The 26,084-nt window shown below is 37.9% G+C and overlaps 1 protein-coding gene across 1 annotated transcript; it reads right to left on the reverse strand.

Moving 5' to 3' along the window:
- Nucleotides 1–3,773: 3,773 nt before the first annotated feature.
- Ubc6 (ubiquitin conjugating enzyme 6) lies at nt 3,774–24,504 on the reverse strand. The gene is made up of 5 exons (XM_067120293.1): nt 24,319–24,504; nt 16,276–16,356; nt 11,193–11,397; nt 8,488–8,616; nt 3,774–7,951 (listed from the first exon to the last, which is right to left on the reverse strand). Exons 1-5 carry the CDS (start codon nt 24,360–24,362, stop codon nt 7,913–7,915), a joined length of 498 nt encoding a protein of 165 aa, XP_066976394.1. The 5' UTR covers nt 24,363–24,504; the 3' UTR covers nt 3,774–7,912.
- Between the last annotated feature and the right edge of the window lie 1,580 nt (nt 24,505–26,084).

Raw genomic sequence — 26,084 nt, forward strand, 5'->3', positions numbered from 1 at the left:
GTGCCTCCCATGGGGAAGGCTGTCTGCTGGAGGTAGAGGTTTAGGACAGATAGGTCTATGACCGGTCACCCTCCCACCAATGTCTTCTCCACTAGGGAAAGGCAGGTGTAGAAACCTGGTGAGTGGTCTGGTCATCCATGATCTCCACAGCCTCCTTCTTGAGCATTGGTCTCCACCACCTGTTGCAGTGACTTCCCCTTGGGTGAGACGTTGCTGTAAGATGGGAAGGAAAGAGGGGTTTATGAGAAGGGGGGAGCTGTCACTCTGAAGGGAAGCTTGCATCCCCTTCTAAGGACCTGCACTGTCCACTCCTCCACCCTGTTCTTCTGCCAGGTGCTCCACTTGATTGCTAGGCACCTCCCACTTGTGGCAACTTTGAGAAAGAGCAGGCCAATGATGTCTCACCTGGAGCCTCCCCTCTTCCTAGTCCTGTTCCTACAGTGAATGTGAGAGGGCTGGGAACTGTGGAAGGACTGGCCACCATCCGAAGCCTTGTTCTGTGGTCTGAAGTGGCCCTGATATCAGACCTGTGCTGGGGAGAAGGCTGGCCACTGTGCTGTGGGCAATGGTCTCAGTTTCAGGGATGAGGCCTGTGAGACGGAAGACCACAAATGTTCCCTCTTAATGTCTCTCCTGGCAAATTACGTCTGGAGAGAAGTAGCATGGAAAGTCGAAAAGTGGGCTGTTTCAGAAGCTGAGCTAACTCTTGAGAGCGATGCTCTTCTGGACTACTGAGAGGAAGGCTTCTCTTCTCTTGAGGATGACTTTGGCCCACTTGCCTTCCTATGTATGGGAGAGCCTCCCTGATGGGCCCAGGAACTTCCTAACCACAGACCGCTTCTCTGGAGGGATGACTCTTCAGCTCCTTGATCCATGCCCCCCTGACATCTGTCCACCCAGGGAGTGGATCATAAGGCCCTCACTAACATTAGCTCAATTATCCCCATTTCAGTGCTACTGAGTTGGGTGCTCTGCTGCTCTAAACACTCCAACAAGGTGTTGCTGGCCAACCCACAGATTTTAGGGTCCAACGTCCTTGGGACGGCGAAGCCATCTCCCAGAACATGTCCTTCCTTGGGCAAGGGGAGAGAGTTTATCCAAACTTGATGCTACTAACGAGTTCTCCAATCCTGCCATCAGCGAGTCTACCTCCTGCATGACACTGTTGATCAAGGGGGACCAAGGGAGCTGCACTGACCGGTGTGTCTCTGGAGGAGCCTCTGCTTCATGTTCACGGTAAGGAAGTGGAGTCAGGTAACTCAGTTCTGCTGATGGTGGTTCACCTAGGCCCAGTAGCTGCCTGATCCATCTAACGAACTTGAAAAAGCCTTTCTCCTCTGGGACCTCCAACTGTAAGGGATTGTCAACTCTTGTCTCCATTATGGGCAGCCCTCACTGGCCCTGCTCTAGTGTCCCTTTCAAAGGAGCCTGCTGAACTGCTGGATGAAGAGGGTTGTGGTGCTGAGCTGCTGGACCCTCTGCTATTGTAGCCTGTCCTTGGTCAGGCCTGCTGGATGTACCTCTGGCAGGTCACGTGGAGTGGACTGGTCACACATTGTTGTTGTCCTGGTGAATGGTGATTGGAGAACTGATGACCAGAATGGGGGGGAGACCTTGTAGTCCTTCTCGCCAGATCCACTATGCCTCCTACTTGATCTGCTCTGAGACTGGGGCGTGATAGCTCCGCTATTGGCGCAACTGATAGAGTTCCCTCTGAGGGGGAACAGGCAATGCTGCTTGCTTGAGATCTGCTTTGCCTCCTGGAGCTGCTAAGTCTCACTTTTCTGCTGTTGCTATAGGATGCTGACAGTTCCAACAACGAAGCAACTGAAGGTGAACGATGGCTGATCCTGCCGACAGATGGCAATTGGGACTTCCCCAATTTCTGGTACTTAAAGGGAGGGGAAGACATATTAGTGGAATCTGCTTTCAACATCTTGGACAAGAATCTGTCCACATCAACTGCCTTGGAAGAAGCTGGTGGGCCTGATGAAGATCTGCCGCCTGCTGAAGAGGAGCTGTGCCTTTGACCCAGATATTCATCAGCTTCCTCAGGATATCCTCTGCCCTAGGGCCTTCCTCTGATGAAGAAGCTGGAGGGGGGCTGATGTACCTGCTGGGGGAGGCCTAGGCAAAGGCAGTAGCACAGGAGGGCAGGGAGAGGGGCCAAGAGTGGGTTCTCTTGATGAACTACCCTGCTTCCAACACCTTCCCATACAGACCACTGGGGCAAAGGCCAACCAACACTTGTCACATGTGGCTTCTCTCACACACTCTTGTCCCTAACATGAAATGCACACAGTGTGGGTCTGCTGCTAGTTGGGAAATAAATTTACTGCAGGGCTTGCCCTTGCCCACACAACAATGTAATTCAGGTTTCATATCCATAGAAATACACCAAAGGGAGCAACAGACATGCACATGGGTATCACACGATGGAGGTCGCCAACATGGTCAGGTCACACAAAAGGAAAAGCGCACAAAAATGCTTCCCTTTTGCACAGATAAGCAAAATACACTGCACAACACTACAGCATAGAGCTACTGGAGGAGGAAATGGTGCCAAGAGGGCAAGAATGCTGCAGCAGAAGCAAAAGAGGGCACGAACAATTGACACACACACAGAAAATCTCAACTATCAACTAATCGAGACAAAGGTCAACATACAACCGCACACTGAGACCCGAGAACAAAATGGATGAACTAACTCCGCTCAGGTCACGGACTCAGGCCTTCTCGTTAGGCATTTGTTTCAAGTCAGCAGACAGCTGCAGTGAGCTTTGCACTGAGTTCTCCGTCTGTGAAAGCGTAGATTCATATTCCTGTATGAACAAACTGATTTTAAACATGAGTCAATGATTACTTTGTAACACTTAAATGTGAAGTGGCAAATTTATTACCATAAGCAGGACCTTGGAAAATCCAGTAACAAACATCTTAAAAAATTGGAAGCCATATCAGCAAAAACTACCCCTTTACCTCTGTCACCTAATGCTTGAGATCCCTCAAGAATTTTGGGAACAGTTACATTTAGTTCACATTCATCATCATCATCTAGTAGTTCATCATTACTGCCGAGTGATTTATACAAACTGCGTAGACAAAAAATACATTTTTACAACTCTGAATGGGTCACCTTTAGCAGGATACTGATTTGGGTCTTTTACTACATTCAACAATTGTAGAATACTGTGTTGAAAGAGACAGCAGCTCATACCAAATTCAACAAATTGCAGATATTCAACACCTATACAGCACCTGAAACTGAAGATTAAGGAAAAAGGCCCAATTTCAAATAATCATTACATATCTTCAAAATCTAAACTCATCAGCTACATTGGCAGGAACATTCCAAAATCTATAACCATGCTGTTTAAAAGTGTCCTGGCATGAAATTGTAATAATGTGCAATTTATTTTGCCCGCCATTTGTTATACTTGTTGAGTAACACTAGAACACTCGGCAACATTTCTAGTATACAACTGCTTGGATTTTAAATATACCATGGTGTATATCAAATTTGCATATTCAAAATAAGAAAATCACTGGCTTGTACAGAGATTCTAACAACTTTTGCAAAATTCTGAACTACTAATTACAGTTACATGGACAAAAGACCAAGTCCTAAACATTTACCAGTTGCAATTCTTAATTCATATGACAAAGAAAACTTTGAAAAACTTACATTCATACAAGATGGATCTAGCAAAATAACATTCCTACAGGGTCCAAACACCATCTTCCCAATTTATGTTTTGGAAAGAAAAATAACCTTTGTAATTATGGATGAAATTTATTGATAACATTATATACACAAAGCACAATGTACTTCACATAGGAATCCTTCTGTCCTATTAAAATTGAAAGATGATGTCGTCTACAGGTATAAGGAGATATCAAAACATAGGATGTGTACAGTATTTTGAATACTCTTCAAGAAAAATGAGAAGTCTCAACACTTGAAATTCACCAGCTCACAGTACATTACAGGAAATAATATAAATCGACACTTCTTTAACACTTCATGTTATATGAATTTTGGTAGCAAAAGTATTATCTTCCGCTTTATTCCAATAAGAAAGAAAAGAACATATACCTAAAAAAGTATGATTTCCAAACAGAATCACATACAGTTACCTAAATGGAGTATTATTTAAGAAAGGCCATTTTTACACCATTGCAGTTCAATGAATTTCATTACTGAAATCTGACCAAATAAATGTTTGTGTAGGAATGCCACCTTTATCAAACCTAAACCTAAAAACCAGTAAGTGGTAAAATTAAGATTCTCAATCACCTTAATACATTTCTCCAAGCTAAGCTTGACTGACATACGCACTTTACACACTTGTGTGATGTTGCTCTATGCTGAACTCCCGGGCTGGGTGACTTTTAATATTTAGACTGGCTCTTAAGAACAGCTTTGCAGCCTAGTGTGGTTTAATGAGATTTCAGAGAAACCTGAAGTTCCTCAATGATGAAATGCACCTGCAACATTCCTTAGAATTGTGTGTGTAAAAAATGGTCTCTTACATTAAACATTAACGAAGTTCTCAAAACATTAAAACTAACTGCTCTGTTCTTCATGACATTGAACAGAGTTGATAAGAAAATGGAAGCAAAGAACAGATCTAGCTTTTGAAACTAGTTTTATAGCATCACACCTGTCATGAGAATTGTTACCTTGTGTTAAAAAATTTCGAAAACTCGTCTATCATCTAGAATACCCAACTGAGAAGTCCACCAGAACTACAGGCTTTAGGACTACTGATGCAAGGTAAAATTAACTTTTGGCAAAAAGGTGGCTTTTACTATCATTTGACCATTCACATGTACCATAAAAGGTACATGCAATGCCAAGTACAATTCATTCTCTCCCAGCCATATGACAGGACCCAAGAAGAATGAAAGAGAGGCTACCAGCTTCAGTTTAAATTATTTTTTTAAATTATTAGATTCTGTCTATTTTGAAAAGACCAGTGAAAGAGGCTGAGTACATAACTAAGGCTCAGTTTACATGAAACTCTATGGAGAAAAAACAGCAATTTTATACTGCTAACATAGCCAACCTCAGCTATTAGGTATTTTGTTATAATAATTAAACTCATTACTAACAAGTAATAAATCTGTAGTAGAGAAAATCACTGAAAATTTAACTGGTCATCATTAAAACATCATGTTACACAAATGTTCCTATACATGCATGCACCAGCATCATAACAAAACTAAATAACCAAGATCATTACTGTTTCTATTGGAAAAATTCTTTTCTAACACTCCAAAATGAATGCAGGCAAAGTATGAAAATGGTAGGTAAAGAACTAAACGTATAAATCTTTCTTTTCAAAAGCATTTTTCATAAACAGCTTTTGAGGAAAGTTCTACTCTTCATAAACGTAAGTACTTCAAGTTATTTCAATTGTGTTCTGGAAAAAACTACATATAAAATATGAAATGGTTTTAGCTGATTTCCTAACCCTAAAACTGACTGGCCTGACTTTGGACAAACCTATACAAACACTTACTCCTCAAGATTTATAATTATACAGATTAAAATACCTGCAAGCATAGCTTTTACTACTGGTATCTGTTAAAACATACGGATCCTTCATGAGAGCAAATACATCTGGTTATCAAAAATACCTACTAAAAACTAATCAATTCTGATTAAATTTATCAGAATATAAAAAAAAATAATGAAAACAAGAAAAGCATACTTTGGTTTGCATTTTATTAAGCTGAGCAGGAAAAAAAATATCCTGAATGTTGGCTTTTCTCACCTTTCACCAAGGGGAACCAGCCAAAGTGAATCAGTTTCTCTTAGATGTTTAAACAAATCCTTTCTGTTAAACGAGTTAGCAATCTCGCACTTTTATTATTCACCTCATAAACTGGTTTACTGGTAAACTGAAGGTGCACTAATAACACAAGTTCTTCTCGAGTATGTTATATACAGAAAAAAATTTCTAATGGTTTTCCATCAACATCTGAATGCATGGACTGTTGAAATTGTAATGAAAGGTACACTATGGCCATTCTCACACTTTTCTTTGCAATCTAAAACAGACATGTTGCAAGAAGATTGTCCACTGCTACTCAACAGATACAAACCAGTGATGCTGCATAAATACAACAATCATTCACAGCCACCAACTACCCATGCTAAACCTCCTCTCATCAACATAAACTCACACTTTAAATTTTAAGAGAAAGAAAAACTGGGAAACACTCAAACTTCTATCTGAACATCTGACAAATACCACTTACAAAATAAAGAGACAGATCACTCATATAATATTGGCTGCAATATTTCTGACAGTTGTCCAGCACTCAGCAACTTGCCCATTAGTCTGTTATCGAGTCGGTAACATGAAGGGAAACAGCAAGGAAAATTCTTGATGAGATCATATCCTTGACAGTTCATTCATACGCATCAAATTCTGTAAAAGCAAACTGTCTCCCTTTGCTTCTCCCAATATCATTCAATTTTTCAAAACTTTTTACCCCAAATCTTGGTGATCTAATAGTCCTAAAAAACATTCCCAATTCAAGATTAATTTTCAGACATAACCTAGACAAAAATGAGACTATGGCAAACTGTTTCATATTGCTGTATATGTAGATGAAGTCCAATACCAACTTGTTGCTAATGACAACAAATATACCTCAAGAAAGGAAAAGCCATCACATGCAAAACAATAACAACAATGAATGCATAAATCTTGACAGAATAAAAAAAAAGATATTGAACATACTGTTTCCTTTTTCTATAATAAAAACATGATAAAATTAATTTTAATAAAACTGAAAATCCAAGAACTCGCAATACTTCCTCAATCATAACAACAATACATAAACAGGTCTTAAATATGTCCCAATTAGAAAAATAATTCCATCCTTAACAAGAAATGTCTGAAATCAATACAATGGAACTTTTTCAAAAACCATCAGAGGCTAAGATCCAATGACAGTTTACCTTTTAACATGAGGACGACCAATGACAGACAAAATATTACACTATCATTTGTGGTCTATTCCTCCTTAGCAATCCAGAAGTAATATAGGTGGAAAATGAGTGACTAGTAATAAAAGACATCCCCCCCAAAAAAAACTGATCCGTGTATGTAGCCATCCATGGTCTGCATAAAAGCGATAAAAGCTATGGAATAATAATTACTACAATAATAATAATAATCATAATTATAGTAGTAAAGCATTAGAAATTCCACACACGGAAACCTCTCCACACATGCACTGTTCAGAAAGGTGAGAAAAGTATACACACACACATTTATCACTTTTATATTCTTTTTCCAAAAGTCATGAACACGATGTAGCTTTAAGATGATGAACGGCTCAGAAACTTGCAGAAACAAAATTGATGAAATGACCTTGGCTGCAGTAGATAAGTGTGGCACTCTTTATTTGTGGTCGCAATGAATATCCAAGCCCTAAAGAGAGGGTGGTCACCACTCAGAACTCTGAGGCATCCTGCATTTCCCACCCACATAAACCCTCCCTCCCCACCCACGGCTGAACCTAATTCTTGCTTTTATTGAGGTTGCATCAGCTTATTTCAAAACACACCTATCCACATAAAAAAAAAATGTGGTTTGCAAAGTGAATCTACATCATACTTGACAGACATAACAGGTGATCATACAAATTGTTATTCATAGTATCATAATATTTTAGTGGTCTACTTGGTAATATTTCTAATGACTTTTAGTGCAACAATTAGTAGTTATGGTTGAAGCTACCAGAGCTTTTGAATCAGTAGAGGGAAGCAAGATCATTCAGGACAGATGCAGTGTAGAGAGTGGCAGGTGTGCGAAGACAGTAACGGCCGTCAGCACAACAGCAGCAGGAGCCAGTGGACCAGCCCTCTAGGCAACATCGTTGTTGTTAGCCCCTACGTATCTTTCTTCATTTCTTCACCTTCATCTTCATCCTGCAAAAAAATTTATCCATCAAAGATATTTACAGTTCTTGTAAAAAATGTGTAGTTTCCATAGCAATTTTGATGAAACTCATTTGTCTACAAAAATATTACTGAACCTCAAAAAAACAAAAATTCAATATGACAAGTTCTAACCTGTACCTTTATTGCTATTCACACTTGTGTCAACACCACTACTATAAACACATGAAGGTACTCCATCACCCCTGACCTACTGTAACCTACTTACAACTCAATTGCTGTTACTACTAACCAAACCAAACCAACCCTTAAGTAACATAGGATGCTACTGAATAAGTTTCTTAATAATCTAGTTCTTGTTTAATAGATTACAATTCTTTAAATCTAATGATTGGATTAACTCAAAATGCTGATTGTAAAATAAGGAACCACTCAAAGGTGTCTTTATGTCTGCAACACTTTTCTGTTGTCTTTCTGTCTGCAAAACTGTTTCCATACATATCTAATGCTTCCACAAAAAAGGTGTATACACACTAAAAGCAAGTGCAGAGGAAAAAATAACATACCTGAAAATTAAGCCAACTCTGCTCTACAATAGCTGCTACACGTTTTTCATATTCCCGTCGATTCTCTTGATAAAGCTGTGCTGCAAGACTATTTGCTGGAGAATTAGGATTAGGTTCATCCAACAGCGACTGTAAAAAAAGAAGTTATTCATTGGTTAAAAGAATCCATCAGTCGTTATTAGTAGTAACTCCACGTACAATGGACTCAGTCACACTAGCCTGAAAAGCTGATACGATAGAATCCTACCAGGCATAGCCATCTCACACTCCACTCACAGCAAGCCAATGTTTTTTTATTCCTCTCTGTTAGTCAGATGCGTGCTGCACTCCCCAGGAGTTACAGTTTTTTCCCAGTCATTGCTGTCTTCAATTCAGTCTCGTGCTTTTTCCTGTCCAGTAATTTTCTAGAAGAATTTAACAGAGAATTTAACTGTTAGGCAAGTTTTGCTTCTGCACCTTTTTTGCATCCTGACATGTTATTGTAAGTATTCACTATTTATCTTTTGTTAATGAGTTCCAGCTTTTTCCCCTGATAGAACAGTGGCCTCTTCTGCCCAAGTCTTGTCTGACAGGACTTTCAGGTCCCTTCAATTCTCCATAACTTTTTGCTTCCCTTTAGCTCTTCTCTCCAGCTGTAACCTTGCCATGTGACCACAAGTTTTCTTAAACAGTTGCAAATTCTGTTGCATCTTGAATGGACCTTATCCTGCTTGTTATTCTTCAACTTCTTGACCTTCTGCAAGTGCTTCCTGTTGCAGCCTCTTTCTCCTGGCCCTTCTGGATTTAGTCACTGTGGCCTTGTTGACGCTTCTTAGCTTCAAAAGGATAAATTCTTTTGCGAGATTCTCACTACTTCTGCCACCTTATTTTGTAATTGCTCCTTAGTTCTCTATGAGTGGTATCATCTGCTCCTCTTCAGTTGAAAAACAGTGTCAGGGTAGTGGGAGTTTTTTTCTAACTACAGAAGGAACTAGCTTCTAATATCAACAAACTAGTTTGTCTTTTTATTCTGGCTCCTGCAGTTCCCAGGACTTTCATAAATCTTCAAGTTGCTTGTTGACTGGAACTTTCATATTCTCATTAATTGGGGTTTTTGGGGTTCTTGTCTGACACATACTTCTGCTTTCTACCCTCAAGGCTGTCCCTGATTGCTCTTGGTCCTTCTAAGATGATCAGTAGGCTCCACACCTTTCTGACATAGCCTCTTATCGCAGCTGTTGGTCTTGTGGGGACTTCAGTTTGCTCCATTCTTCAGTGCTCAAGTAAAGGCATAAAAGAATTAAAAGCAGAAATTAGAATGACTACATGACTAAAATTTTAGTTAAACTTTTAATTTTTTTCAATATTAACAATACCAGAATCTCTGAAGAATAAAGTTTATCATCTCTGCCCTGTGGGGCCTCGTAAGCTGTCTCTCCAGCAGACTGCTCCTTTTTGGCCCTCAAGCATTCACTCGTCCTGTCTCTCAAATCACCAGAACTGGTCTGTCTCAAGGTCTCTCTTTTGTGTCAGCTTCAGCAGATTCCTAGTCAGGAATTTAGATATTCCTGGGGAGACCATTGTGCAAATCAGGCTCAACAGCTTCACTGTTCAAGTGATCTACTCTTTTCTGCAGCCAAATGACTCTGGCTATTCACATTCTTCATCTGATATTCCTCAGGAACAGTTTTTTTTTTTTTTATTACCCACTTTCATTCCTGAGATGCTTAGTGCATGTATTATCAGAGTTACAGCTTCCATTCCATCCACTCTTCATGGAAGGTAACTAAATTTCACAGGTCATCAATGGCTCCTTTCTCCTTTGTCTACATGAACTGAACTTCCAAATTCTGGGTTTAGTATCTGCTCCAGAAGTGTCCCACCATCCCTTTTGGAATGCAATTCAGGCTAATTATGATTAAGTGGTTTGCATAAAAACTTAGGTTCTTACAACAAACACATTTTAATGCAAGCCCATTAGTTTGATGAAGGTAGGAAAAGAGGAATGAGATACGTTGGCTTGCTGTCAGTGGAGTGTGAGCTGGGACTGGCTGGTGGGACTTGTCTTCTTTCAGCTCTTCAAGTGTGACTGTCTATTTTATACAGAGTAAAGGCTGATTATGATTATAAGTGTATAAAAAATTATTTTATTTGAAAAAGACTGTATTGCAATGAAGAATGACATTAGAAAACCCAAGCATATCTTAAAATCATTTGAGCAATAAGTGAAAGACAGATTAAAACCTATTTGCCCTGAAATGAAAATTACTGCAAACTGAACTGTCAAGGTCAACAGTTTATGAATGAGTAGGGTATTCTATTTTCTCTGACCTTAATACATCACCAAACAGTACACAACTGTACTAGAAAAAGTTGTTGAAACTTTGATTTCACTGTAATATCACCTTATTACAAGTTGTTTCCATCACAAAAACAACTACTGTATAATTATAGTACTGTTCATAAAATGAAATTAAACTATTTTTCCATTTATGTGTAAAAAATCTGGAGCTCCAAAGTTCTGCCTGAACATTATTATTCAATATAAAAAAATACTTAAAAATATAAAATGATGAAAATTTAAAATTACCAGTCTTTCCCCCAGCAACCTTTATCAGTAACCCTTTTTATTCATAACCTTCATATATATAGAGGAACTTAACACAAGACACAAAGAAATCAATAAAGGCATTTATGGGCGGAAAACAAATCTCTTATGGGCTCACCTGTATCGAAGTAAGAATAGCAGCTACATCATAAGTAGGGGACCATCTGTTCTGTAAAATATCCAAGCAGATACCACCATCGGCATATACATTAGGATGAAACATCTTACTAACAAACTTCACCGTAGGTGGTTTGTTGGGGTACTCTTCTGTGAATTCCAACGTCAGTTTAAATGTGCCGTCTTCAAACGGGGTGTCGTGTGGTCTGTTGATGAAAATGAAGATCAATTTTTAATGGTTATTCCTGCTGCATTGTAAGCGCTCCAGAAACTTTTCAGTGATTAGCAACTTTCATGTCAACCTTGTTGATGCTATAAAAACTCTGGTACACATATAAATTATTCACACCAATTTCATAATGCAGTTCTAATTTTAAAAAATGCAGTACGAGTATGACAGACCCATACAACATAGCTATCAAAGACAGTAATACCTACATAAATCTTTCTAGCTTATGGGCAATTTGTTGAAGAGAGGTGGATATGAAAAGAATAACCTTTAGGATAACCTTTTGTTTATATATACTGAATAACTACAAGGGATGAGTGCACATGCATAATATGCAAACCTCAAACCCTGGCTGCAATTCTTAACTAACTTACTCATCCCGGGGGACCCTAAGACAAGAAATTCGCTTATGTAATCAATTTGTACTATTGAATTTGTACCAAATATTTTTTAGGACTACATTAATATAAAATTTTTTTAGTATTTTGTATTTTTCCTAAATATGAAAACATTTTATGAAGGAATATTCCTCAATGTAAACTGGAAACAGTCTCTGAAACTTGGTTACGTGGTGGTTAAGTGGAGGTACATGGATAAAGATGCCCACCCCACCTGCCACAACCAAGCATTTTCTACAGCATCAAGGGCTATGTGGTCTGTACATTTTAGAAATATAAAAATTTATTTAAATTTAACATTTGTTCCTACTACAATACAAACCACTCTCTACTATGTACGAGACACGCTCCTTAGTGGAAGAAAAGTCTCTCCACTGACTGCAAGTTGAATCTCCACCTGGAAGGCCATGTTCCTTGTCAAGATAGGGGTGCATCCACATTGCAGTAAACACGTCATAAACTTACAGTGGCAACTTATCTCTTGCATATGACAAACAGGTTGAAAGTAAGTCAATGGCCATAAGTGGAGAATGAACCTTTGGCTAATCCTGGATGTTCATGTGAAGCACTGGTTAGAATTATCAATACATCATTCACTTCTATTCAACCAGTTTGTGAAGTCTTTGATGTGTTACAAAATGTGTTATACAATCCAGCATAGGGATGTTGACTGATAAAAAAAGTTCCAGAGTGAGACATCTATACTCTCACTCAAGAAAAAAAAAAAAAAATCAGAAAACCAAGTACTGCCCAACAGAGGGAGAACATGTTCTACAGCTTATAGATCTAGGTTAATCATAATTTGGTGGATTCAGGTTGTAGCTGTACCACCCACAACCCCTATTAAATGGGGGAATGGAGGAAGTTACTTCTTATGAGCTGAAGATCTAAGACAGGATGGCTCAATCAAGTAGCTTATATGCAACAAGGCTGGGTCCTTCAAATACTTGGCCTGACTGCTACCTTGCAGATATAAGAAAGAAAGGGAGAAGGGAGAGATTGAAAGGAATTACAAAACCAATCAACCTCCAGCCTTAAGCCCTCCGAGTTCTGGTACTTGACATATGTGTTTTTGTTCGAGAGGTGCTTGAACAACTGAAAAACTTGTAGAACAACCACCCTAGAAGGTGTCCAAGGGAAGGAAGAGTCAAAAAGGTTCAGTGGCATAAAGAGCAGAGTATTTTCAGTATCGAAACCATGGTAATTGCTATGTAATTTTCCCTAAAGGAATTAATTTTTGACCCATTTATATCAGCTTTATTTCAATAAGGAACATATTTCGCCTCTCCAGTGCATGCTAGTTGTGCAAAGTCAACATTCTACTGATGCCCAATTGTCAAATAACCTACATAAAGTCTTCTATATAGTTCACTGTGAACCTACTGTCCTGTCAGAGCCATGGATATTGAAAGTATCAAATAAAAAGTTACTGTAATACCTTACTACCACGCTTTATGCAGCATTTCATTATTCATATGGTATTTTGCACATTTCTATTATACAGTACAACACTAGTACTTTCTTGCTCATTTCTATTCACTCTCACGCTTTCTAGCGAGATAATTGCCATTATGGTTTGTTTCATAAATACATTTAATTAATGAATGAAAGATTTCACCATTTTACATAGTTATGAAATCAACTGCTACTGACAAACTAGAAACATTTTAAAAAAGGTCTAACAAAGTAAAAGGTGATATAACCAATGATGAGCCATGAAATATGTCAAAACAATTAGAAAAAAAATTCAAGACCTTAGTGTGATTCAATCATGTACATCAGCACAATATTCAAGGAAGGTTATGAAATTATATACCACTATCATCTTCCAATGATCATCAAGATGTAGAATGTTGAATTTTAGTCATAATACTGAGTTAAACCTATCACTAAGCACCACAATACAATTGCAAGGGTGCATAAAACTTACTCTGTGATTATGAAGTGCTAAAAGAGAAAGGGTTTCAGATACCAGCTCATGAAGTCTTCACCTACGAAAACATCACCCATAAGGGAAATTCCTTGCAACCAACCTCAACCACCTATATCACTGGCTGTTTTCCAGGTCAGAGGGTAAAAGTGCTTGAAAAGCACAGCTAAGTCTATTAAAGTAAGGAACAAAGTGTCACCAATAAATCAATGTTTGGTGTAAGTACAGTAGAGAACAGAAGTCTTCCTATAATAATGCTTTGGGGGTTTTTAAAAATACTTTTTCAGTAAGAAAAACTTTGCTCTGAAAAAAATTACATGTTTCTCATCAATAATAGTTTGATTTTATGAAATTTAGGCCATCAAGCCAAGCAATGGGCACTTTCAGCCATTCAGCACTTAAGACAGCGAGGAGAGGAAGTTGCAATGATTGGAGAGCAAGATAGAGAGAGATCCAGAAAATAGGGGATATGAGGTAGGCTACAGGGATCTAAAAGTGGACCTGGGAGTAACCCCACAGTTGCACTACGTAGTAACAGTTAAGAGAGGCTGGAGAGTAAGAGTGAAGAAAGGAACCAATAATGGAGGTTAAGTAAAAGGCTTGAACAGTGCAGCTAGAGGCCGAAGTTATACCACAAAAAGCACTTCAGTAATGCCTACAGTGCACCAATAAGGGGCACCGAAACACTAACACCTCAAACAAACAGCTAATGCAGACAAAACTCTTTCTTTTATATCATTGTCAGAGCAACATTCAATATTTTGTTCCTGTCAGTTGACAGACTTCTTGAGTTGGTCAATATCATTGCAGAGAAAGTCAAGGATGTCACGGTGTTGCCAATCCTATCAGGAATTTTCCTGTTTACCAGCCTTGGCAAAATGTTGGCTTCTTCTGACCTTACTACGATTCTAATGTGCATGGATTATGAATGACTGGGCAGAAGCAACAGCTTTTCAATACACTGACTTAATTCTTACTTATATGATCTAAATGGGTTGTTGCCAGACTGATGTTGGTACCCATGTTTCAGCCAGTCTACTATTTCTGTACCAATGACAGTTATTCAATGTCCTGTTCTCATCTTTTACAGCTTTGTCAGCAATAACTTAGGTTAACCACCATCAACAAGCACAGTTGTCAACTAGGGTATAAAGGAACCAATACAGAGTAAGCACCCTACATAGAAACAGAAATCCTACCACTCATTTGTCATTAGCCACAGCAGCATTAAATGAAACTGGGAGTACCAAATTCAAAGAATGACGGTGTTATGGTGTTATCAAATTACGAAAAAACTAAATATGATGATGTGCCCAAAGAAAGAAAATCTCATAGCAAAATTCATAAAATGTGGGGTAAAATGTGAGGAAACACAGGAAAGGCAATACATTATAGTATGTCCTTCTAACCTTCTCATTCAACAAGTTCACAATTAACATCAATACCAACAACCCGACCTGTCACCATGACAATTATTAGGCAAAATAAAGAAATTCCACAATAAATAAAAGAAGTTTGAGAAAAATTAATATCAAATTTACATAAGATATTTTCAAGAACTCAAAGACCTAATGATTGCCACATATTCTAAGGCTCAAAAGGTTGACTTTATATAACACACAAAAAATAAAGAAAAAAATAACCATTCATCAATGCAATATTATCAACCAAACTCCTAATGTATGATTCTATCATACACAGAATGTAATAAAATTACTTAAAGTAAGCAAGCATACACAACATGATTTGAATTTCATTATTTACAAACTATCATACTATTTGAACCAAAATATATCTATCATTTGGCAACCACTGCACAATTCCAATAGCAAAGAGCACAAACACTTGCATTTTCACATGCAAGTAACAAAGAAACAAAAATTAAACAGCACTTACAAAGAACATGTAAACATCCCGCCTTGGAAGCCCAATGTAAAATAAAAAAAAAACTGGACCACAGCTAAATTTACAGGTACAAAAAAATACAGATTCTAAACATTAAAAGGGAAACTGGTTAAATACTGTAACAAAGTACTGCATTGAGAGCCATATCCACAAAACCAACTCATATCTACAGTAATTTTTTTTTTTTTTTTTTTTTGAACACATTTGGGAACAGAAAAGTCTGCACTAATTATCGGAAAAAAAAAAAAAAAAAAAAAAAAAAAAAAAAATCTTTTGGCCAGGTTTATTAACTACAGAAAATACTTCACAGCTGTATCAGGAAAGGAATCCACTGTTGCTCTGTATGTAAATCCCTAACAAGAAGTTCATAATTTTGCCAAACCCACCGGCTGGTTATGAAACATTTGAACCATAAATATCCCCTATATTTTTTAACTAATAAGTCCTACCAAAGCATGTGTGTCTGGTTCCTAAAATACCAATAAAATTTAAGTGACCATTCTAATGTAAAGTATATTTGGCTATCAACTACTGTCTTATTATATCCTTTTGCTAAAATCATATAAAAACCATCAAAAACTGTAATCTAAAGCAAATGGCCAATTTACTTGTGAACACTTACCCAAATATAACAGCATTCCATATCATTATATTATTCTCTGTTGGTGCAGCGCTCACGCCTGCAGGGGGATCTTGTTGAAGCCTGTAAAGAGGAAGACATCAAAAACCTCAAAAATAGTTAAAACTAGAGAAACAAACTGACAGTTCCTCTGTAAAATCTATGATGCATTGTTTGGTATTGTTAAAAATTTATTTTTTAATACAATACTTAATAATACAAGACTGTGTTGACCTTTGCAGTGGGCACATGGTGTTAGGTACAACATTCATGCCCATGACCACTACAGTTCAGACAAACGACTGGTTTGTTTCTTTCCTTTTTGCTACAGGAGGTGACGGTCAAAGTGTTTTTAATATACCATCTACTCTTTTTTGATTTTTCCTACAAATTTTATTTTCAGTAAAACTTTCTATTGAGTAATCCAACAATTTTGCATGAAAGACAGTATCTTTAGTCTAATTCAATATGCATTTGGAGTGTACTTGACTTTACTTCCTTTAAAATAAACAAGAGAAAGCAATTTTTTCCTTTCATCTGGAGATGAAGTTTCTAAAAGTCAACATTCTTTACCCTGAGCAGCAAACTTTGGTACTCTACCAATAACTCCCTATGGGTATCAAACATATTTATACCCTTTATCTTTTATTCTTAGCCTTTGTCAATAATTTGTTATATATGAAGCAGGTTCATACACTCCAGGTAAAACTTATCTTTATTAAAATTTTTTAATTTTTTATTTTATTTCATTACAGTACTTATTCCACGACTGTTAAGAGATAAAAGGACTCTTTTTAACAGTCAAGAAGTCACTAATAGTCTTTTGAGTTCATCTAGATACATGTTCTTTACTAGCAATGATTGTTATTGTTGGGCTGTCACCAGTACTAGTGCCAGAAAGTGTCTTCTGTGTCAAGTGTGTCACATGGTCAGGGGTATAAGTGGATCAGTTTCATACTGTCCATGAGAAGAAGGAAATATAAAATCAATAAAAGGACCTGGACACCTTGACAAGATATACAGTACTGTTCATGATACTCTATTTTTACACAAATGGCATCAGGAGGAGCTGAATCCTAATGTCCACTCTTTAACCTACCCCAATAGGGATGGCACCAACACAGTGTGGCACAAGCACAGCCTAAACCCACTTCATGGAATGGAGCATTAGAAAAATGTAATCCTCCCTTCCGTAATTACACTTGAAGACAAAGTGGGCAGAATGCCAATAGTTTTACCACCAGAGCTAGCCAACCACTGGAATCCATGGGCCTGCCCTAGAGGATAGTTTTGTTCTTCATAACTTTTCAGTCCAAACATTTTTGGCCAGTTGATGATTCCACCACTACTCCCACTATTTACTTCACATATAGATTCCAATTCCAGCTATAACACCTTTCCTGTACACAAGGTAAGAAAAATTTATGATAATGGAAACTCCACACTATTTAATCTAAAAGCATACTGTAGGTAGGGCTCTTGACTCTGGAAACTCCATACCATTTAATCTAAAAGCATACTGTAGGTAGGGCTCTTGACTCTAAGAAGTAAAAAAATTTCAAGTGTTCAAGAGACCCCTTTCACATCTACGTGGTCCTTTGAAAAGGGGGATTAACTGAAGTGAAAAAGACCCTTGCTCAAAGTGATGAAACAGAGCATGACATAGTACTCTCAAAAGACAGATAGAAGCATTGAACCCCTAGAAGGCAATCTGAGCAGCTAGTTATGAAACCTCTCTGAGTCAGACTTCATGGTTCAACCAGTATGGGATCATCAATCAGAGCATGCAGTTGTAAGTTCGTGGCTACTTGTGAGACAAAGGAAAAACAGAAAGAAATTTCCTGACCTGCACACAACACATAAAGAGGTGATGCATCTTGGGCCAAAACCCAGGGTATGCTCCATAAGAGGACACAAGGTGCCAAGGAAGCACTCTGGGCATTTTCCTCTTTAAGCCATCACACATACATGAGCCTCAAGGCCTCATGAAAGTGCCTTCCAGAGCAGAGAGGACATGCAAGCACTAACTTGTGACAGCTCAGAGTACCATGACCAAGAGATTGGCACCAAGGCGCCGTGTCACAATCCAAGGTGCCAAAAGAGACTGGGCATGATCATCTTCATGCACTGAGTTTAGATTTTAAGCAGAATCAACAAGGCTGGATCCAAAACTTGATCTATGCAAGCAGGAGCATAAAGTGCCCATCCCACTATGAGTAATATCTAGCTGAGCATATGGAATGGACCAGGAGCCAAGCACATACTCTTCCAAACTTGGGCGGGGGCAGTCCAGGCTGGTAATATGCACAGGAGCACAGTCATGATTGTGACATCCAGGGGACTGTTCACAAGCACCTCCAAAATTGTACTGAATTATTATTACAGTACTATTATTATTACTATTATTCAGAAGATGAACCAGTTCTTAAGACCCAGGGCAGCTGATAGACCAGGAAAGAACTGACTGCTTTTCATCCCCCCCTCTCTGTAAACTAGTCAAGATCTGTTCTCTTGTGATACTGATCATGTGACCGGGCACTGGCATGGAACTGGCCACAAGCAAACTCATGACCTATCCACCTGCTAACCAAATTATAACCCAACACATCTGCTTTTCTGAAGACAAGGAAGGCAAAGGTGGTGGTGGGGGGGAAAGAATAGGAGCAGGAGTATTACATGATATGAGTAGGATGAAGAGCACTGTGACTCTTCACCCTCTCATAACCAAGGGCCCTTCCATCCTCTCCCAGGCCAACCATGGATAAAGTAGAGGCAGGTATCCCCAAAGGGCCAAGAGTTATAGGAGGTGGCCACCATAACAGCAACAACAGAAGCAACAAGGACATCAACCATGGTGGCCTTTAATGAAGAACTACTGACAAAGAAGCACCTGCTGAGAACCTGAGATGTCAAAATCCAAGCCATGGCAGGTGCTCAAGGAAGGTAATGACATGAATCCCCACACACAATTTACATAATTTCACAAACCCAATTTCTTAAGCTCTTTCCTTTATGAGGTTCAGTGTGAATTAAGTTCTCTCCACTCTCTTCTGTCCTATATCTCCTGTGTGTCTGAAACCCTAGCAAGTCTAGGTCCTTGTCTACCCACTCTTTTTTGCCAAGACTTCCTGGGACTTCCCACAGGCCTTTGTCATACTTCTCCCATAATTACTTTTCAGATTAATTGTTCCTCATCCCTTCTCAACACATGTCCAAACTATCTATAGATGTATTACAATTAATATAAAAAATTCATGTATCTACTAATGTTTAATTACAGAGAACTGAACTGTACTGCATATATTTTGAGTCAATGATTACAATATATTAATAATAAAATATGGTACAAATGAATATAACACCAGTAACATTAAAGGGAAAATCTAAAATTGCATGAAATGAACACGAGTAATTTGCAAACAGATTTGTGGTATATATGGAGACGAAAAGATGGCAACCAGTGACAAAGAATTAACAGAATCAGAGCAGAGAGAATGCGACAAAAAAGTGGGGAGAACTCAGAAATACCAATATAACAATGCCAAATGAGGCTGATGTACTATAAAAGCACTATGAAAACTCCACAGTACCTTGCACACTTTTCTCTTCAGCTTACATATGACATGGCAACAAAATGTGCAAAATATGGATTAAGTGAAAGGGAAACAGTGAAATTACCCAGCAAATTTACCAGTTATGCACATTTACAAAAGAAATTGTTGTATACTGTACATATCAAATAATTAAACCTACAAAATAAAATCACTCTTCTTCATAGAGGTCTAAATAGAAAGAACAGAATAACTGGCTGAGTGGATATTTACTCAAATGAGGCACTTCATAAATTGACCATGGTTCATTAAATCTGGAATGCCATCTGGGGAAAGTCAATAGGAATGGGTTAAAAAAACTCAATGTACCTGGAGGCCAAAAGAACCTGGAAAAACTTTTATCACTGCCTACAGTGCACTAAACAAGGCATTCTAAGCAGTACTCTCCCTCCAGGGAATATAATGATAAAAAATCTAATTTACATTATCTTGTAAACGGCTTGTTCTATATAAACATTTTACCATGCTTTCTAATTACAAAATTGTAAACCGATATTTAAGCTTGGCAAGGTTTATCTATATTCTCTGTATAATTCAGTGAAAGAATAGCTCCCATTTTTCACTTACCCTAAACAAGACATTCTGCAAGCCAGTTAACAGTCATTACAAATCTTAAATGTTAAAGGCAGTGAGACTTTCTATCCCCAACTAACCACATCACTAAAGCTCTCATATTTGTAATTACTGTACAACACTTTCACTTAAAACTCCACTAACGCAACCTTACTAGGAGTGTACTGTACTTTTATAAAGTTTTTTATGGCACTGCCACACAATTTTTGGAGGTATCTTGTAATGCTGTGCCAACAGTGATGGCACCAACTGGTGCTCAGGCAGTCCCACTGCCAAAACTGTTTCTACGCTACAGTATATTACTTTTAATCATGTAATATACTTAATACCATTCCTTTTTCTATGTAAAATAAACACAATTTTATGCCTACAGGACCAGCTTTATTATACACAACTGAAAGTCATTATCGTCAGCTGGGAGCAATGGCTTTTCCCCGGGCAAGAGTGTTGGTCTTTGGTTACAAGGGGACGAACATGGGTGTATTCACTTTTGCCTCCACTGATAGCTGCTTTTGTGAACTTGGGTATCCAATTGCAAAAGGATGACAAAATGTCAATATGTGCCGGCACATTTATGAAAGCTGCTGCTCAGTTACCTGTTTCAGTATCTTTCATATATTTAATTCACAATTTGAATCAAAACTACTGGAAGTACTGTAACCTATCCTTCTATCAATTTACGGTAACTATCCTAAAATTTACACATTATGTACTCTGTACATAAAGTTGTAAAGGATTATCAGTCAATGTTTACTCTTACCATCCTCAAAGTGTGAAGAAAACTACAAAAATTTGGTTAGGAAAATAGTAATAGGATTAACATAAGCTGGGCTACCCAAAAACCTTAGCCTAACCCTGCAATTTCCTTAGCTACCCTACCCGCATACATTTAGCCAACTCGAACACCACGATCGTGAGCAACTATTAAACACAGCTTAATTTATAACTCACACATTCTCAAAAACCCTTTTCCTCTGTATATAATTGCTTGGAAATGAATTTTTTAGACAAAAATAAGAGTTATATATATGTCTTTGGCAGTGGCAAAGATTGGGTTTTTTAAGAAACCTGATTCCTAATTGCAAGTTGTGAAGGGAATTAGAATCAAATCTCAGTTTATTTAGTGACAGTCTAGTGTTAATATATTAAAATGTGATAACATTAGTAAATATATCTACAATGTAAAACTTTAAGTGATTTAACTAATGATGTGCTCCATACCTTGAACTTCACCTAAAACACAAGACAACAGGTTTTGTTACTAGTGTTCTGTAACCACATCATCACATTATTAACAGTTAAAATTTCTTGTACATATAGGCTACTATGCAGTAATATGAATCCTAAGTTGGCTCAGTCACCATGAATGGACTATGATTAAATAAACTGTTTTAACTTGTAATAAACAAGGATTTCAGTACCAATTATGGTGAGACTATGTTATCGAATGTTGAAATATAAACCTAACTGCCATTATACATACTAGTACTACTCAGCATCCTGAAATAATTGTCCCTATTCACTTCCAAACTTGACTAGACTACTCTTCCAACACATCCTTTATGTATAAAAGAATACTCTGAATTACTTTCTAGTTTTAGTATTTTACACATACTTTACTTCAGCTCTTTCCCTTAACTAGGATGGCCTAAGTTGGCCTTGATCAACTAGTAGGACCTAAATGTTACGGCAGCCATTTTATCTAACATCTTAGGCTGAAAAGTTTTGAAAACGAACACTTCCAACATAAAAATGTCTGGTTTACAAAATCTTTGCAGACCCTGAACAAGAAAGTGTTACCAAATCTGTGTGGGCTAAGGTACACTGGGTGAATGCAAAGAATACAAGAATGATTCAGTCCCACCTCCTCATGACTAGTTGTATCCTTCTTCCTTAAGGAGAGGTTCCAAGGCAGACAACTTCAATTCTTTCATCAATAGGACACACTGAGAAACCATACCTTTAGAATTTGTAAAAGTTAAATAAGGAACTACAAGCTTCAGCTGGTCAGCCCTGGCCTACATTATCTATGACACCTCTGCTTCCCACTGTCCCACCACTAAATTAAAACTGTATGTGGTTTATTATCTTGTGGTACCAAACTAGGGTGCTTGTATAGAAAGAAAGAAATGCAAGCAATTGTCAGGAAGCTTATAACTCAAGTTTACTGGTTTTCAAAGACTGGCAAAGATTCCTTAATTATATCATTTTACTTTTCTCCAATTGGAAACACTAATAATTTCTTATAACTATGTTTTGGATCTAATCTGCTGAACAATAATGTCCTTGTAGACATATCAAACCACTGACTTCTATGGTTCAGATCCCACAAAATTTAATCAACTCCCTCTTTAATGCTGGACAAATATTTGCCAAGGAAAATTAGTTAGGCTGTCACTTAAACTGAACAATATGCAAACTCAAACACTAGGAGTATGAAGGAACTGGCATCGTAGGTTTGAAGATTATTCCCAGAGTTATTTTTTTCATCTGGTTACCTTTGCTAAATCTTAAATGCCTTTGTCTTAAAAAAGTCTCACAGGCACAAGGTGCACAAGAGACATTCTCTTTGCTTAGGCTATTTCATCTAGCCTACATTTCAAACATCTAATATTACAGCTTTGGGTGTTGGCAGAAAGCAATGCTGGATTTTAATATCAACAAATTAAAGAATGGAAAAAATCTACGATGCACTCAAATTTTCAAGAACATAAACCTGTTAAATACTGTATTAAGAATATTTACCAAAAAATTCCTGTGCACTATGTAGGTCATGAGAGAATCTGTTTTTTCAACAGCAATAACCGAGACCTAAGCACCCAGACATATTTCAGGCTTTAGGGGAAGTTAAACCACCACTGCAATAGGCTAATTACATCTTATCTACATTTCAAAATAACAGGTTGCAGGCAGGCAACAAATTCTCGAAAAATTCCAGCCAGAAATATTACAAGCAACAACAAAAATTCCAGCCTGTAGCCTCACATTACAAGTAACAATAAAAATTCCAAGCTGTAATATTACATGCAACAATAAAAAATCCTGCCAGTAAGATTACTAGCAACAGTACAAATGCCAGCTAGTAATATTACAAGCAACAATAAAAATTCAAGCCAGTAATATTATGAGCAACAAGAATTGAGGTGTTGTTGTAATTGCATAACATTACGCCACACATTGCAACACTTGGAAAAATACGTTGAGTCAACCACTGGTGGGACCTCCCGACCTTCGATAATTACGAGAACCTCTCGCTGTGTGTATTAACGGTGGAGAAATGCCTTCCACAAATCCTTCGCGTGTACACGCAATACTTTCTAAAACCTAGACCAATGACGGAGGGGAAATCCCATACATGCAACAGGCCCCCAAAATTCATAATAAAATGTCCTCCTCCAGCGACGTCATGACTGTATTTTTAGAAGCAAAAACAAAGGACCAGAAGTCGTCTCTGCACTTGATGGCGAATGCTTTTCCCTCGTCGACATCCCAATGCCAATTTCACACAATTAACTTTTCAAAGAAGAAATGCGGCCAGTTTCGAGTGGTACAACACGTAAACAGGCAAACGCGGAAATGAATGAAAAAGGGGCGACAAACGAATAACCTGGAGGAAAAGTCGAGTCACCCCCTCCATTAGACAAATACGTCAATTGCCAGTCCCTTCAAGGATTAAACGCAACTAAAATGCACATTAACACTTTATCCACAAAAGTAATCAGTCATATCGGCAAAGTCTGTGGGTAATATTGATGGGGCGGCCATAATAAATCCCACACCATCTTAAAAGGAAGAAGCAGAAACGACGAAGGTCGTCGTCAGCTGATGTATTAAATCCCGAACAATTTTCTTTGTCTCTCACCTCTTAAAATCCCTCATAAGTCGTCTCCTCGCTGGCGTAGACATCTTCCTTACGTTTATTTGATATATTCACTACGATTTTCACGCTGCGCACAGCTCAACACTCAATAATCGCTTCCTAAAACTGGACGAGACGGATACACACAGCAGCTTTCCCAAAGGGTTTAGATGACGTCATATGTGGATTGATGACATCATGACCATCATACACCAAGAAGAACAAATGAATGTTGGCCCGCTTTTCCCGCCACACTTTCAAAATAATAAACCGTGCCAACTGGTCTTTCGCGTTGCTTATTTGCCGTTGTCTAATTGATTTACATTAACATAACGAAGTGTGTCTGCTGTGATGAAAATGATTAATGAAAGATGATTTTTCTGCAAGAAAGCCTTTTGCCTATCAAAAGCAAATTCAGTTACTGTCATACGAAAGACAAGTGTCAGTAGTGTGATTGGCTGGCTGGCTGAAAGGCAAATAAATCTGATAACTACCTTATCGCTCCACATGCATGTTTATTGCCATTAGAATATATCAGAACTAGGTACTTATTTAATGTCATTAATAGGAATTCGTTGTGGCCTGTAGTCAAATATCATAATAGAATTTCATCTTCATACTTCCCGGAATTGCTTCCTTGCTTTTAGTCCTCTTGTTTTTAACTTTAAAGTCTTAGAACCGGCACGGACTCTTGGTCCTCAAGCAGCCAGGAAGGTTCACTTATTTGTCTGTATAATTAACTTCTTCACAAGATCTGTGAATTTTAGAAAAATTAATGTTAATGATAAACAGATAATGCTAATTATCAAACCTAAGTAAGAAATTTTTACCTTAATTGTCAGCCTCAGTTAGTATGCAACATGAGTAACTGAGAAGAATGCAAAACTAGTAATGAAGGGTTGGAATAGTGAATCGTAAATGTATAAACAATGCAAGGTCCTATTCTGTCACAAAATAATATTGAATCACAACTTTCTTTCGTCTTAGAAATTGTCTCTACCTGTCAATTAGCATTATTTGTATACAGATCAGTCCTGTGATCGCATCAACACCTTGAAAACCTCATTTTAAGTATAAAACTGACTCATATTAGAGGTTTTAATTTACACCTCACTCAGTAACTCCATCGCATTCGCATTTGTTGTTAGTTAAATGAATTCCAACGATACAACTTGTGGTCCTGACCGTTGAGATAGCGCGGCTTAAGTTCGTGCTCATCCGTCTCCTTAACTCTTCAAATAACTGTTGAGGATTTTTCCATTCCGTCGAAAAACCTGACTGATATTTGTAACTTCATTCCTAATCGTCAATTACGTTTGTCCTGATGGAATCGGGAGAAAGAAGTGAGGAGGAAAAGTAGACAAGTCAGGTCATGGAACCAATAAGAGATTTCCATAACGAGCGGTTCGGTTTGATTTTAGAGACCGTAAATCCGACAGGTGCTACAAAAACTTATTCGTTGTTGGGTTTCATGACTGAATTCGTTTTTTATGTTACTATTTTAACAGGGGAAAGTATCGGATCTATTACAGCATTATGGCAAATTTATCTACAACCGGATTCAAGGAAATATTACGCACTTCGCACATCGATTAAATGTACTAGAGATGGATAAAACCATTGCTGTATGACAAAAATTAACTAAGAAATAGTTCAAAGAAATGGTGTGATACGATAATCATCAAAGGTATTCAAAGTTTAGCTTGCCAAACGTCTATTTACATATAAATTAGGAGGTACAGGTCGTTCACGCCTGCGCCTGAAGTTCT

The sequence above is a fragment of the Macrobrachium rosenbergii genome, chromosome 18, assembly GCF_040412425.1.
Source record: "Macrobrachium rosenbergii isolate ZJJX-2024 chromosome 18, ASM4041242v1, whole genome shotgun sequence".
NCBI classification, from domain to species: domain Eukaryota; kingdom Metazoa; phylum Arthropoda; class Malacostraca; order Decapoda; family Palaemonidae; genus Macrobrachium; species Macrobrachium rosenbergii.

Coding starts and splice junctions, on each gene's coding strand:
- Ubc6 (XM_067120293.1), bottom strand. CDS start 24,362: ATGTCTACGCCAGCGAGGAGACGACTTATGAGGGATTTTAAGAG. Junction 11,398..16,275: donor TGGAATGCTGTTATATTTGG/GTAAGTGTTCAC, acceptor TTTCATCAACAG/ACCACACGACACCCCGTTTG. Junction 7,952..8,487: donor AGAGTTGGCTTAATTTTCAG/GTATGTTATTTT, acceptor ATTTTTTTGCAG/GATGAAGATGAAGGTGAAGA.